Genomic DNA, 15,167 nt, shown 5'->3' with positions numbered 1-15,167 from the left:
TTTTGTGTGTAATGGCCTCGCCCGATGGGCACGTGCTCGCCCATAAGCCCACACGACACACACAGCACATGAGATAGGATGGGCAAGTTGCCACAAGGAGATACACCTAAGCTCACATAATCCATCTTAAGATAAATGATGCTATTATCTAAATAAATATATTAATATATTAATATCTAAATCCATAATAGTCATCTTAGAATACTACATAATCTGGCAAGACCCACATAGACCACAATAAATTATCAAGATACAACAAATACAATTAATATAATATCGTCCAGCCTATGTAACATTCCCTATTATACAAAACACAATTTAATATAATGGAATACAAAATTATACATCGGTACAAATTAGTTTCAACATAAGCTATCTTCTATACTATCTCACATCTAGCTCACCTTATATTTGCTCTAAAATATCTTTTCACGATATCCCAAATCATTACTAGTTGCCTATATCTTAAGGGCTAGAAAAGAAAAATAAAGAGTCATGAGTTAAAGGCTCAATGAAAATATCTTACTCCGAATCAATGATATGAAACAGAGAGTAAATCATATACTAGATAATATGAATGAGAAAGAAGAATCATGTCATGAATGAGTATATAAATATATAATATGTATCATGTCATGACTGATCAAATATATAATTTTCGTTAATATATACATAAATCTCTAGTTATACCATTATTATAATTCTCTCAAATATAACATAGATGATGTATGTTGACTATGATCTTGTTATGATATCAAATATAATCATAATGATGCATGATAACCACTCAGTAATCATGTATATAAAATTATAATGGAATTATATACATTTCTCAATATCTTAATGACCAACACCATCTCTGAATAACATCATCACATTAGACCACCGTGCATTGTCCACACCTGGTACCCGGTCTCATAATCTAGCTCGAAGACTCAGAACATACCCTACTAATCGTTAAAGATATCTCAATCATGATCATATCCTACCAATCATTAAAAGTATCAACATCATCCAAACCCGAGTACCCAACTAGCTGATATAAATCCCATGATGATAAGTCGCCACATATACCTTAGTGAATAAAATGTCTCCAAATGTATGTTGCGCACACAAACTAACGACCCCAAACGTAAGGCCACATGATCACAAATATATCAAGCGATTAATCAACTTCAAGTACGCCGTAACCCTCGCACCCACTCGGGTATCCTAATGTTTTCTACCAACTAGCATATCCATGAACATTCATTTTTTTTCTAAATAATAGATCATATATATTTATCCAGTAATATAACAACTCATGCATCTTAGAAATTTAGGGAGTAAAAAAGTTAAAAGGAATATGATGCAATACAGTCTCCAATCATATATCTATCACATGCATATGCATGCTAGAGATTATCTCGACATAGAGATGTGATAATATAATGTTACAATCGCCCTCGTGGAAGATGATTGTCTATCCGAATTTGCTAATCTGACCAGAATAGATAATTTTACTTAGAGGTGCTTTAAGTACTTAGTTTTCATAACAAGTAACATAATAAATTTTATCTCATCAATAGTCATCAACTATTAAGTTAAATTTAACATAATTTTCATAAAAAGATAAGCCTACCGCACAACAAGACATTCATGATTAATTAGCTTAGACAACAGAATAAATTGTTTTAGGTACTTTAAGATCGAAGAAGGAAGCAATAGTGTTTGGCAGCTCAAAAGCTTCTATGCACAAGGAGATCATTGTTGTAAAATGAACAGAAAACAAAAAAATAGAGAACTGGAAAAAAACACGATCCGACAAAAAAAAGGTAGAAGCATACAGAAAAAAGTGGCATCTAAATAAAATTTTAAGTTCAAGTATCAGGAAAAGCTTGCTGGAACCAACAATGTTTGATAGATAAAGAAGATAAATAGTACTGAGCAAAATAAGCAAGCTGAATGGAGTCCCTCTAACTTGTAATAGAAAAATTGGATAATTGCATTTTAACCCAAAAGTTTTATTAAGTGCAGTTAAGACTTTGAAACCGATACCATTAGAATCAGGAGCATCAAGGTTGGCATTGCATTTATACAAATATCATGCTATGGATTGACGAACAGAACATGCTTTCATAAGGAGGTCAGCTTTCTAATGCCCTTTTGTAAGTTCTTCTCCTGAGTGCTATTGTATAGATGCTATTCTAGATAAGTCAGCAAAATCAACAGTCAGCTTATGATTACGTAAGGCTGGCCAAATTAATGAATCAATCTCCAGAGGAATTTCTTGTACCTCTTCAGTTTATGAGCTTCGTTTTATAGAATCAGGCATGTATGAGAAAAGTTATAGTCGCAAGAATTAGGAAGACGTCATGATATATTGGCTCCAATGAAAGGGGGAAAAAAAGTGCTATGGCTTTTAAGAATCTAGGAGGAACCAATAGATTTTCACCTTAGGGAGATGAAATATAATCCAATCAGAGTGATGCAGCATCTTTAAATGATGAGAAGTTGCTGCCCTCTGTTGTGGCTCTTTACTCTTTCTTTTTCACTGTCAAAGACCACCAATGACTTATTGCAAAATTTGAGCTCAGATCAGTTCTCCATTATCCTGCATAAATAATAACAGGGAAAGACTTTAGAAATTCAAATCGATTCTAATAAAAATTTTCTGAAGATAACAATTTCTGTTTCCACAGGGAGCACTAGAATTGAAAGATTACAGCTGGACAACAAAGATGCCTCCAAAGCCTAGTTCCTAATGGCAAATACATCCGAATGAAAGAACATAATAAATTCATTTTTTCCCTCTATGAATCCCTCAATTTTGTTAATTTTAATATCTTCAAGTTCAAAGCAGGCAAAATGTTAGGAAGAAAATACCTACAGGTAGATAATCTGTGAAGCATAATACACTGAAATGATGCCTGTCCGGCAAGATGTTCTTTATCGATATCGAGTAGAATTACAAGTTTCACACCAAATTGTACTAATTATTAACTTCACAGAGAAGTATTTGGGTGCCACTGCACACTAACACTACGAGTAAATCTCGAGAAAAGAAAATGTAATCACCCTACTCCTCGGAAGGATCTGTAACAAGAAATCGATACGACTTGGAACAACGCTCGTGCGTCGATCGTAGGACGAGTGAACTTACACAATGTCAAATTCTGTCTCCTTGGCAGGAAAGAAGCGCCGCATTAGAAGTTGGTAGATGGAGACCAGACTCTGTGAGAGCCAATTGTACAGTAGTTGGCCTGGCTTGTGCAAGAGGGGAAACATGGCGAGAAGGCCGGACGTGTATGCGACCCAACTATGGCGAGGAAGGACGACGATGGAGACGAGGGAGGAGAGAAAGGAACCGACGGATAGGATTCCGATGACCTCATAGCATCCGGCTATCACGGGATGGTTGGAGAGGAAGGTCGGAGCGGCCCGAGAGGCGCAGAAGCAGAAGATGCCGATGATGGAGAAGACCAAGATAAGGATCGGGATGTCCTCCTCGGCACCGTTGGTCGAGAGGCGGGGGGAGAGGAGAGCTACGATGGCGCCAACCGCTGTAGCGGCTAATGGGTTCGAAGAAAGTTGAAGTAGAGGTGATGGTGTCGACTCTGCTTCTTCAAGTCCCAGTCCAGCTGCAAGGGGAATAGCACGCTCTGCTGCCATTATAGTTACTAGGTGGCAGACGGAGGAGGAGAGGAGGGGAATGTTACGCAATGGGTGAGAGAGGGACAGAGAATGAGGCTAGCGAATCTAATCGTGCATTTAGAATTTAGTTGAAACCGGGACTTCCCGTTCAGGTTAAGAAGTCCTGACATCCGGTCAAGAAACTTCGCGGAAGCTTTGTATCATTAAAATAAGTAATTATCATATTCTTTTATTCTGACGTCAGTGATATCTAGGTCGGGACACCAACTATACTCTCGAAGTTGGGACATGTCACAGAGTTAATTCTCTTCTTTTTTTAATTCTAAAATCATGTGACTTTGTTCAAGTCTTTGATGTTCCGAAGTGCAACATCCTTGTTAAAAGGCACACCACTTTTTATTCTTAAAAGCTGAAAATTTTGGACGAATTGTGGATTAGATTTTTGTCTCAATCGGCTGTGGTTTATTTTTATCTGGTCCAATAATTAAATATATTTTTATCTTTTTTTTATATAATTATGTTTATTTTTAAAAAAAATTAAGATTAAAAAATAAAACTAAATAATTAAGTTCGAGGTTTAGTCACAAATCAAACAAGATCTTAGAGAGCATAAAATCTCATGTTCTCAAAAGTTATATTCTCAGAGTAAACTCTGCTGAGAGAATATCACTTATAATAGAGTTACAATCGATTGTAGGTCGCTTTCTCATATTCTTTAACTCTGACAATATAACTTTTGAGAACATGAGGTAATAAAATTTCATGTTCCACCATATACATAGCATGGGATTTTATTAGACAACAAACAACCCGTTTTGACCTTTCGGGTTTCCCCCCAAAAGAATAAGAATAAAAAAGATAACAAACAACCCAAAGATACATGGTTCATATATATATATATATATATGTGTGTATATATATATATATAACAAAACTGTTCCACCATATTATAACATATATATATATATATTAGTACTTGTAAGAAGGGGATAGGGGATATTGGTACTTCTCCATCTCTTGGGGTATCTCACTTTGTTATCTTCTCCATCTCTTTGGGTTGTTTGTTATCTTACACTGTATCACGTTCTTGTTCCACTTTTCATTAGATTAAAATATTTTATTTATTTATAAATATGGGGATGTGGTCATATAGGGAGAGCATAAAATATTTCAAGGTGATTCTTAACTTAGCCAAATTGAAGGATTCATAGAGGACAAAAATGAATTAGTTATGTTCTTGCATACGGATGGATTCTGTTAGTATTGTGCTAACAAACTTTTTTTGAAGTGGTTGTTGCATTTATTAGTAGAAACGTCTTTGTGTAACCCCTGCTCTTTTCTATAAAGAATTTTCAAGAAGGCTTAGAGGCATGCGTTATTTTTTTATCTTCAGAAAATTTTCATTGCATTATTCTTAGTTTCTTAGTCTTTCCCTCTTATTATTTATGCAGGAAAATGAAGAATTGTTTTAAGCTCTAAACTTTGGAATATGCATTGGCGGTCATTGACAGTGGAAAAGAAAGAATAAAGAGCCACAAACATTGAATACAAAATCCTGCTCATTTAAAGAAGCTGCAGCACTCTTATTTGGTTATATCTAATCTCTCTAAGGTGAAACTCTATTACTTCGTCCTAGATTCTTAAAAGGCATAGCAATTTATTTTTTCTGTTGTCAGAGCTAATATATTATGAGATAACTCTTGTCTAAGTTACAAGTTTAATTAATTGAATAAATGGAGAAATGAAATAAGTGAAGAGGTTCTATTTGCTCAATAAATTACTCCCCATAATCCTTTCTTTCCGTTTGTTTGTCACTTTTGTGTCTTGAGCTTATACTAAATGCGGTTAATCTAAATCTCGTAATATTTTCTTCTTTAGAAGATGATATAAGTCTTTATTTTTATACTGTCTGTTTTTTTTCCCTGAAGCGACATGAAGTTCATTATTTTGGAGAGCTTCACAAAATCATAAACTGCCTGTTAAATTTTCTGGCTTCTCCAGAAAAGCAACTTTTGAAATTTTATTTGCATGAGAAGTACTTTCAACTGGGTAATAATAAACTGTTTTCCCCTCGTAATAAAATGCAAATTCTACTTGTTAAGAAATAATAGGTTTCCTATAGCCATGCAAATCCGAGCTCCTGATCCTGATGTTAAGATCTATTACTCGTATCTGATTTTGAAGTACTCCTAGTTTTGTAATTATGTTATTGTAAACGCTAATTCACAGAAAATAATTGATGATTTTCCGGACAGCATTTCATCTGTACTGAATTGAACTTGGTTACCTCTTGCAGTTCATCTTTCCGGCTGATCGATTTATTTCATTGATTGTTATCCAAAGCATCAAATATCCATTGATGTAGGAATATACTGTTAGATCCATATAGTCCTTTATTTGGGAAGGTTGTGTTAAATGCTCTTTTATGCTACATGTCCTTTGGGGTTTACATTTTACTCTCTTTTTTTAAACCTTTTTCCAGTATCATGTCTCCTGTTTTAATAGCCAGTAGAAGAGCGGTCGAAAAGAAATTTAGATCATCACGGCGAGTTTGAATAAGCATTAAAGACCTGGATCTTTTTTCTATTTGGCCAGTTATGTGTCCCTTCAGGACCTATAGTACCATGGGAATGAGGTATGTAGGGATTTCGGTTGTTTATCCTGTTACGGATGTGATCTACGTAGGCAAACATCTTGTTGCATTTTGCTTGATATAAAATCTAGTATGGACTATGATGATTGGTATAATATGATACATTAGACAAGCACTTGCTTTGCTAATCTTGGACAATTATCATGAAAGTAACTTGATTACAGGCATCACAAATTCTAAGCGTCAGATGATATAAGATTTTTTGCCGTTGTATGAGCAAATTATTTATGTATTGAGTTTCAAGAGTGGTTTTTCAAGGCTTTACTACCATTATAGCGTCTGTCCGGTTAATCAGAGTTATTCTTTATGACATCCATTGAGGAATAGCAATACCAGCATGTGAAGTCAAAGCTGGGTTACCCAGTGGTAGACTCCTATTCATCTAGCTCCCACCTCCTGTTGCACTGAATATTTCAATAACTGAGGCACTTGTCTTCTCTCAAAGGAACAATTGCATTCAAGTGCAACAAAAGCAAGCCTGCCGCATCAAGAAATAGAAAGACAAAAGACAGTTATATTTAATCGAGCTCGCCGTGACCAAGCTCCACCTCCATCACCACTCCGTTGCCGTCAGCAAGCTCGGTCGCTTCACCGAGCTCCGCTTCCTCTCTCCTCGAGCTCACTGTGACCAAGCTCCACTGCCATCACCACTCGGCTGTCGTCACCGAGTTCCGCCTCCTCCCTCCTAGAGCTCGTTATCTCTAAGCTTCGCCGCCATCACTACGCCGTCGCCATCACCAAGCTCCGCGGCCATCACCACTCCATGGCAGTCACCAAGTTCCATCACTTCACCAATTTATAGGTAATTTAAATTAAATTATCTATTTATAGGTACTTTGATTTATAGCTCAGAGTTAAATTATCTATTTATGCTGGTTAGTGAGCAATTGATTTATTTTAGTCTTCTTTTTTACTTCCTAAATAAGCAATTGGTTTATTATCATTATTTTGGATTCAATGCAATTATCTAATTCTAATTCTTATTTTGAAAGTAAAATTATAAGTTTACATCTGATTCTTATTTTGGCAATTATCTGATCTTAAGTTAGTTATATGATTATGATTCATTTTTCACTGAACATCTAATTTTTGTTTTGAAAGTAAAATTGTATGTTTACATTCTTCTTTATTAATCTATCGGTTTGTTAGATCATGTTTGCAACTGTGTTAATTTAATTTTCTTAAAGTTAATGTGAACTTTTTCTGGACTTTGTATTTGAATTTGTGTTAATGTAATTTTCTTGAAGTTAATACAAATGAAGTGATTGTATGTTGAAATCAATTGAAGTTTGTGAAATTAAAAGAAGAGTCTCTTTGTATTAATGGTCAATTGAAGTGATTTATTATTTTTTATATTAATTGTGTCTAAAAAAAATGCTATAATCCGTTTAAGATTCGATCCGTATTCGAAACTATTCAATCCTCATTCGAAAATTATTCAAACTGTGTATGAAAATTATCCGAACTATATCTGAAAATTATTTGTATCCATTTAGTTAGAATATAGTTTAAATTTTTACTATCTATCAAATATTTATATTCAAATAAAAAATATGAATCCGAATGTGGGTTGAGAACTATCCGATTCGATCCATTTTCAACCTTACTCATAACCCATATATAATGCTTTAATTAAATTAGAATAAAAAGATATATATTAATATAATTTAATCTTCCTTATATATTAATATAAAAACCCCTTAAATAGTCTTCCTCCCTTGGGACGCTGCGATAATTGCGGGCGGGTAGGCGGCTGTCGGTCTGTATCGGCACCATGGTGGCGTCGGCTGGGTTGTCGATTGCTGCGCCGATTGCACCGGCCCTGGCCACGACCTTGCGATGGAGGGAGAGGGAGGCGTCGTCGCTAGTGGGGGATCAACGCCTCTTGAGGAAGAGAGCGGCGAGGCGGCGAGGGAGGAGTTGGGATCGTAGTTGGGGTCAAGAAAGCGATCGATGGCCTCACGGCCCTTGTTGAGGCACGGCTTGCGGGCGACCTTGATGGTGATCCAGCCTAGGATCGCCGCGGCGATGGCGACGACGGCGTTGGTGATGGCCCCCATCAACACCAATGCGAGCTCGCCGTGAAGGTGGACGTGGATCCAGGGGTGACGGGAGCTATTTAGCGCGGCCCTTGTCGAGAATGGCTTGCAGGCGACCTCGATGGTGATCCAACGTAGGATCACTGCAGCAACGGCGACCACGATGGTGGTGATGGCCACCATCGACGCCAGTGTGGGTTGGCCGTGACGGTTGGCATGAACCAAGAGTGACGAGGAGAATTAATGAGGCTATTTAGGTAATTTAATAATTTAATTTAATTTGCTGTGTAAATTAATGAGCTCATTAACTTATTAACTTATTTAGAGTATGATTATTGATTATTATTAAGCATTTTTCGGTTGCCACCGTTGAGACATTGTAACCTTAAAAGGTTCACAGGATCTCTGTGAATTCCTAATATAGTTCAGTTAGATGTAATTAACCTTTTTTCTAATTACATCAATTTCGTTTGTTTCCTTTTAATACTTGACCGTAGTTGCGGAGTTAGCTAATTCAATGGAGAAATAATCACGACGTTTCCTTCACAAGCTCGGCATTCCTCTTGATGTCATTATTTGCACATGGATATTCTTCTGATTGTAAGCAGCCGTCAAAAGTATTTACTAAAACAAAAATAATCATGACGTTTCCATTTGGACATCCCATATCCAATAACTTAATTTATCATAATTTATACAATATAAATACAAATAGAATTATAATTAGACATTCTATATCAAAATATTTTTCACTACAAATATTACCAAATATATTACCTTTTAGGCATATTATATTGTTCAACCCAATCTAAACCACAATATATCATGATATTTTAATATATTACTAGGAGGGTTAATGGGTTATTTGGGTTTTGGAATAAGTGAATAAGAATACCAAAATTTTTATCCCAAATAAAATAGAGATATTCGAAATAAAAAGGCTTATTCTATTACTTTTTATTCCAAAATATTATCCCGTGTTTGACATATATATTCCGAAATAAAGAGAATTTATTCCAAAATAAAAGTCCCGTCTGATCAAACAGGCCCAAGAATTTAGTGCATATGAAACTAATAAGACCTTTGACACTCTATCCTATTTCTTGATTCGGACACCAAATGTGCACCCGATTTTTCTATCTATGTGGTTCGGATCTTGCGTGGATCCGACCTGCGTTCGTGGACCTGAGAAAGATCCAGTCTCGAAGGACAAAGGGGAAAAGCAAGACTCCAAAAGACCAAAAGGCATCCTCGGAATTATGGTCAGCCTCCCCTCCAAGTCTCCTACCTACTTGTAACCAATAAAGTGGATGGAAAAGATATCTTCCAACTTGTCTATTAAAAGAGGGGCGTATAGAATCAATCATGCATGCATGATCTTACCAAAATAGAATTTAGACAAATTTATTTTGAACCCCATAACTTTTTCTTTTCCTTTTATTATCGTTACCACCTTATAATTGGTGTATTTATTATTAGATATCTGTATTTTGCTTTTATTTATTTAAAAGCACCATTTTATTGGTATGTTTAATCAATAATTATTATATAGATCAGTAAAATTAACTATATGCTTAATGACTAACAATTCTTTATAAATCAATGTGCCATACTCACATTGTAATAGTAATATAGTATCATTAGCTCTTTAGATATAGGGGTGACAATCAGATCTTGTTAATCGAATTCGGGTCATGTTGGGTACAGATTGGGTTTAAACACGAATACGATCTATTTGTTAAATGAGTTCGAATTTCTAACACTAACACTTAAACGGGTTAATGGGTGGCACAAAATATTTAATTTTTTGTAAGTTATTCGGATTATAGATAGATTTTTTTATTGTAAACGAGTTTATTCAGATCATAAATGGATTAATCGAGTCATAAACAAGTTGGTTTGATCAGGTTATCGTATTATATACTAGTTAATGAATCATAAATAGGTCGATGGATTGGGTTATAAATGTTAATTGAGTTGGAGTTAATAAACATGAATATGACTTATTTAATAATTGGGTTAGATGGGTTGACCCATTTATAATCCGAACCCAATTAGACTAAACTCAAACTCGTTTAAAAGCTAGGTTATCGTATCGGGTTATTTTATTTGGTCGGATCAACTTTTGTCATCTCTATCTAGATAGACAACTTTACTTAGAGGTTCTTAAGTATTTAGTTTTCATAAAAGTAACATAATAATTTTTATCAACAGTCAACAACTATCGAGTTAAATTTAACATAGTTTTCATAAAAAGAGAAGCTCACCGCACAACAAGACATCATGATTAATTAGCTTAGACAACAGAATAAATTTTCTAGGTCTTTTAGACTTGTTTGGTTTGAAGCTAAGCTCCAAACTAGATTAACTAGTCTCAATTCTTAGTCTTAAAATTAGTACCCCGAAACTAGTTCAAAAAATATAGTGTTTAGCTGTGAGCAACGCTAAAGTGTAATTATTATTTTTGATGTGATGTGAAAAATAACTATAAAATAGTGCACACATGAGAAGAAGTTCCAAAAGGGCATTAAAAGAGCTGACCTCCTAATAAAAACATGTTCCCTTAGTCAATTGATATTTGTATAAATGCAATGCTAACCTTGATGCTCCTGATTCTAATGGTATCGGTTTCTTACTTGTTCCTGATTTTGTGGCCCCTGCTACAGGATAATGCATCTTCACTAATATACTTTGATCCTTTGTTTAACAGGATTTCATGTTGAGTGTTTTCGAGTTCAGCATATTCTTTCAATTTCTACTCACCAAATTTTGGCTGGATCTTTTTTATTCCAGAGAAATTGCACTGTGCCCTCGTGCATAGAAGCTTTTGAACTGCCAAATACTATTGCTTCCTTCTTGGATTTTAAAAGACCTAGAAATATTTGTTCCGTTATCTAAGCTAATTAATCACGATGTCTTGTTGTGTGGTAAGCTTATCTTTTCTCATAAATGTTTGTCTGTCTAAACAACTGCAAAATTCATTATTTTGGAGAGCTTCACAAAATCATAAACTGCGTGTTAAATTTTCTGGCTTCTCCAGAAAAGCAACTTTTAAACTCTTACTTGCATGAGAAGTACTTTCAACTGGTAATAATTAAGCTATTATCCCCCTCCTAATAAAACACAAATTTTACTTCTTTGGAAATAACAGTGCTTTCTGTAGCGATGCAAATCTGAGCTCCTGATCCTGATGTTAAGATCTATTACTCGTTTCTGATTTTGAAGTACTCCCTGGTTTTGTTGTTATGTGATTGAACCGCTAATTCATAGAAATTTACTGACAATTTTCAAGACAATAAGATGCCAGCATTTCAGCTGTACTAAATTGCACTTGGTTACCTTTTGCAGTTCATCTTTCCGAATCTATTGATTCATTACCAAAGCATCAGATATTTGTTCATGTAGAAATTCATGGCTAGTTCCATGTAGTCCTTTATTTGGGAAGGTTTTGTGTTAATGCTCTCTTACTTCATATGCTTTGGATTTACATTTGACTTTTTGTGTTTTTTTTCCCTTTTTCTAGTATAATATCTCCTGCTTCAGAAGAGTTGCTAAAAGAAATTAAGGTCCGAAAGGTGAGTTTTAGTAAGTTAAAGATCTGGATCTTCGTTTATTTAGCCAGTATTTTGTTCCTTCAGGACCTATGATACTCTGGGAAAGAGGTATGCATAGTGCTGTCAAAAAAGTTTGCCCCGCTCACAGCCTCGTGAACTCGGCTCAAGTTTTAAATGAGTCAAGTTGATCTGAACTTTTTAGCTTAAAAAATTAATTGAGCTGAGCCAAACTAGACTCGGGCTCGCCCAGAGTTATGCTTGAATTAGTTTCATATATATATTTTTTGATATAATATAATATATATTGTTTGGTTTAAATTTTTATAATAATGTGTTAGTATCACACTTGGCAAAGCACGTTGAATCCGAGATTTTGCATCTAAAAGGTTAATTTTTTTAACTTTATAACTATAAAATAAATTTGAAATAATAATTTTTTTTAAATTGAGCAACTTCAAGCTAAGTCAAACTAGTTTGATAATCTTGGCGGGCTGCGTTGAGCCCATATTGTTATACTCATCTCAAGATCATGCCAACCTGAGCTAACTTTCAATTAATTTTAAGCCAGCCTAGGCGCGGCTCTCAAGCTGCGCGTTTACACCCAGTGGTATGCAGGGATTTCAGCTGTTTATCCTGTTATGGATGTGACCTACACAAGCAAATATCTTGCTGCAGTTTGCTTGATCTAAAATCTAGTATGGACTATAATGACCATCATAATATGATACATTCGATTAGGCAGTTGCTTTGCTAGTTTTGGACAACTATCATGCAAAAAACTTGATTACATTCATCACAAACTATAAGAAGTGTCAAGACGATATGACATTTTCTGTTTGTGAGGGCTAATCATCTATGTATTGATGGCTCTTAAGAACATCCCTGTGCTTTTGAGTTTCAAGAATAGTTCTTTGAACCTCATGGCTTTACTAATTTGATTGTAGCGTATGTCCTGTTAGGCAATTTATTCTCTAAGGATATTCATTGCAGAATTATATGGTGTGAAAAAGTAAAATACTTCAATACAGATAAATTGGTTCTCTCTAGCTACCAAATTCTCAAAACTACGCTGATTTGCTTCTCAACCCCATCCCTCAGAAACACCCATTTCAAAACCAAGTCCTTTCCCTCCTCGAGAGATGCACTCACCTCGCCCATCTCAAGCAGCTGTAATCCCACCGTCACTTCCGGCCTGATTAAAAAGGAACTCACAATTTCTGAAGTCTGATGTTGTTATGTATTCAGATTACTTGTAACCTGTGTTCTTGATCATTGGATCTGATCCACCCAAGCTCGGCCCTAGCTTCTCCCGATTTTAATTGAGCCAAGCCCGACCCGAGCCTGATATTAGCCTCGCCTAACCTGAGCTAGTGAGATGATAGTGGATAGCATGGGCTAAGACTTTGCCCATCAGGCCAAGCACGAAAACCTAACTTGCTACGTCTATCCATGGCCTGGCGGATTATGTATATCTATTCCTATGATTTTTAATCTCATATCGAATATTTAATAAACTAGATATCAATATATAAGTATGTTTCTATGAAAGATAACTAAAATATCTTTTTAGAGGTCCGTTACGCTAGGCCTAGTACACTCGACCCAAGCTCAATATATAGTGGGCTAGTGGGCGGTAACATGCTATAATATTCTAGCCCGACCATAGTAATTGGTGACTCAGATCATGAACAAATATTTAATCTCGGTTGACCTGAAAAGCCAAGCTCGAACTCAATCCGACCCTCTCGATGATCACTTCTATTGAGCCAGAGCCTTTCAATAAGGGCCAAACATGAATATATAAAAGAGCTAATTATGTCTATAACTCTTGAATAATACTCAGTTTTTATAACCCCTAAATTTTTTCCATTATCTCTCTCATTTAATATATGTCACCCTTCTATTAGTGTATAGTCAAATAAATTGGGCGAGCCAACTTACGTGGTAGTTATGTCGGAATACATCAAATGTGAAATGATATACATGCCCTCGTTGGAAGGAAAATTATTCAATTTTATTTTAATCCAACAGTAATGAACTAATATGATACGATTCGATCCATATTGGCTCCACGCGAGACATTGAGTTCATAGGAATGAACCTATTTATTTAGTTGAGTATATAGAAGCGCGATCATTCGAACGCCTGCATCACGTTCGCATCGACAAAGAACGGAAATTTCGCGTTCGAACGTAATCGGGCGCATTCAAACGCATCGCGGCGAAAGTGTGGGTTATGTTAGGGATTGTTAGGGTTGTTTGGAGTGTTTTATGTTAATTACGGAGTTCTTAGGGTGAGCCTCTATAACTCTTGAATAATACTCAGTTTTTATAACCCTTAAATTTTTTCCATTATCTCTCTCATTTAATATATGTCACCCTTCTATTAGTGTATAGTCAAATAAATTGGGCGAGCCAACTTACGTGGTAGTTATGTCGGAATACATCAAATGTGAAATGATATAGATGCCCTCATTGGAAGGAAAAGAATTCAATTTTATTTTAATCCAACAGTAATGAACTAATATGATACGATTCGATCCATATTGGCTCCACGCGTGACATTGGGTTCATAGGAATGAGCCTATTTATCTAGTTGAGTATATAGAAGCGCGATCGTTCGAACGCCTGCATCACGTTCGCATCGACAAAGAACGGAAATTTCACGTTCGAACGCAATCGGGCGTGTTTTATGTTTGAACGCAATTGTTTGGAGTGTTTTATGTTAATTACGGAGTTCTTAGGGTGAGCCTCTATATATATGTGGAGGAAACCCTAATTAAGATCATCTGGATTGGAATTGATTTTAGCCTTATCTCCTTCTCTCTTGATTCTAGCTATTGGCGCTCTCTCCCACCTTCCTTCTTCTACCGCCCAAGTTTTTTGTCAATTTCTTCCAACCTCTAACCTCCCTCTTCCACAACAACTTCTCTCCTTTTATACCACAAACTAACCCTAGCATCCATATAGCCAATTCCAAATCAGAAACGAGTAATAGATCTTAAAAAGTAGAATTTGTGTTTTCTTAGGAGGGGAAAACCAGCTTAGTATTACCCAGTTGAAAGTACATCTCAAGCAAGTAAAACTTTAAAAGTTGATTTTCTGGAGAGGCCAGAAAATTTAAAACGCAGTTTATGATTTTGTGAAGCTCCCAAAAACAATGAATTTCGCAGTTATTTAGATAGACAAACATATATGAAAAGAGATAAGCTTACCACACAACAAGACATTGTGATTAATTAGCTTAGACAACAGAGTAATTTTTTTAGGTCAATTAAGATCCAAGAAG

The 15,167-nt window shown here is 35.5% G+C and overlaps 1 protein-coding gene across 1 annotated transcript; it reads right to left on the bottom strand.

Annotated features, from left to right (window-relative positions):
* Positions 1-1,232: 1,232 nt before the first annotated feature.
* On the bottom strand, positions 1,233-3,739 carry LOC140784758 (uncharacterized). The gene is made up of 2 exons (XM_073132298.1): positions 3,143-3,739; positions 1,233-2,593 (listed from the first exon to the last, which is right to left on the bottom strand). Exons 1-2 carry the CDS (start codon positions 3,649-3,651, stop codon positions 2,578-2,580), a joined length of 525 nt encoding a protein of 174 aa, XP_072988399.1. The 5' UTR covers positions 3,652-3,739; the 3' UTR covers positions 1,233-2,577.
* Between the last annotated feature and the right edge of the window lie 11,428 nt (positions 3,740-15,167).

This window comes from Typha latifolia, chromosome 3 (assembly GCF_019914945.1).
Source record: "Typha latifolia isolate L0001 chromosome 3, TyphaL0001v2, whole genome shotgun sequence".
Lineage (NCBI taxonomy): Eukaryota > Viridiplantae > Streptophyta > Magnoliopsida > Poales > Typhaceae > Typha > Typha latifolia.
This window is presented reverse-complemented; position numbering and strand designations above follow the sequence as displayed.

What these genes read in the sequence shown, in the direction of transcription:
- LOC140784758 (XM_073132298.1), bottom strand. Translation starts at nt 3,651, where the DNA reads ATGGCAGCAGAGCGTGCTATTCCCCTTGCAGCTGGACTGGGACTTGAA.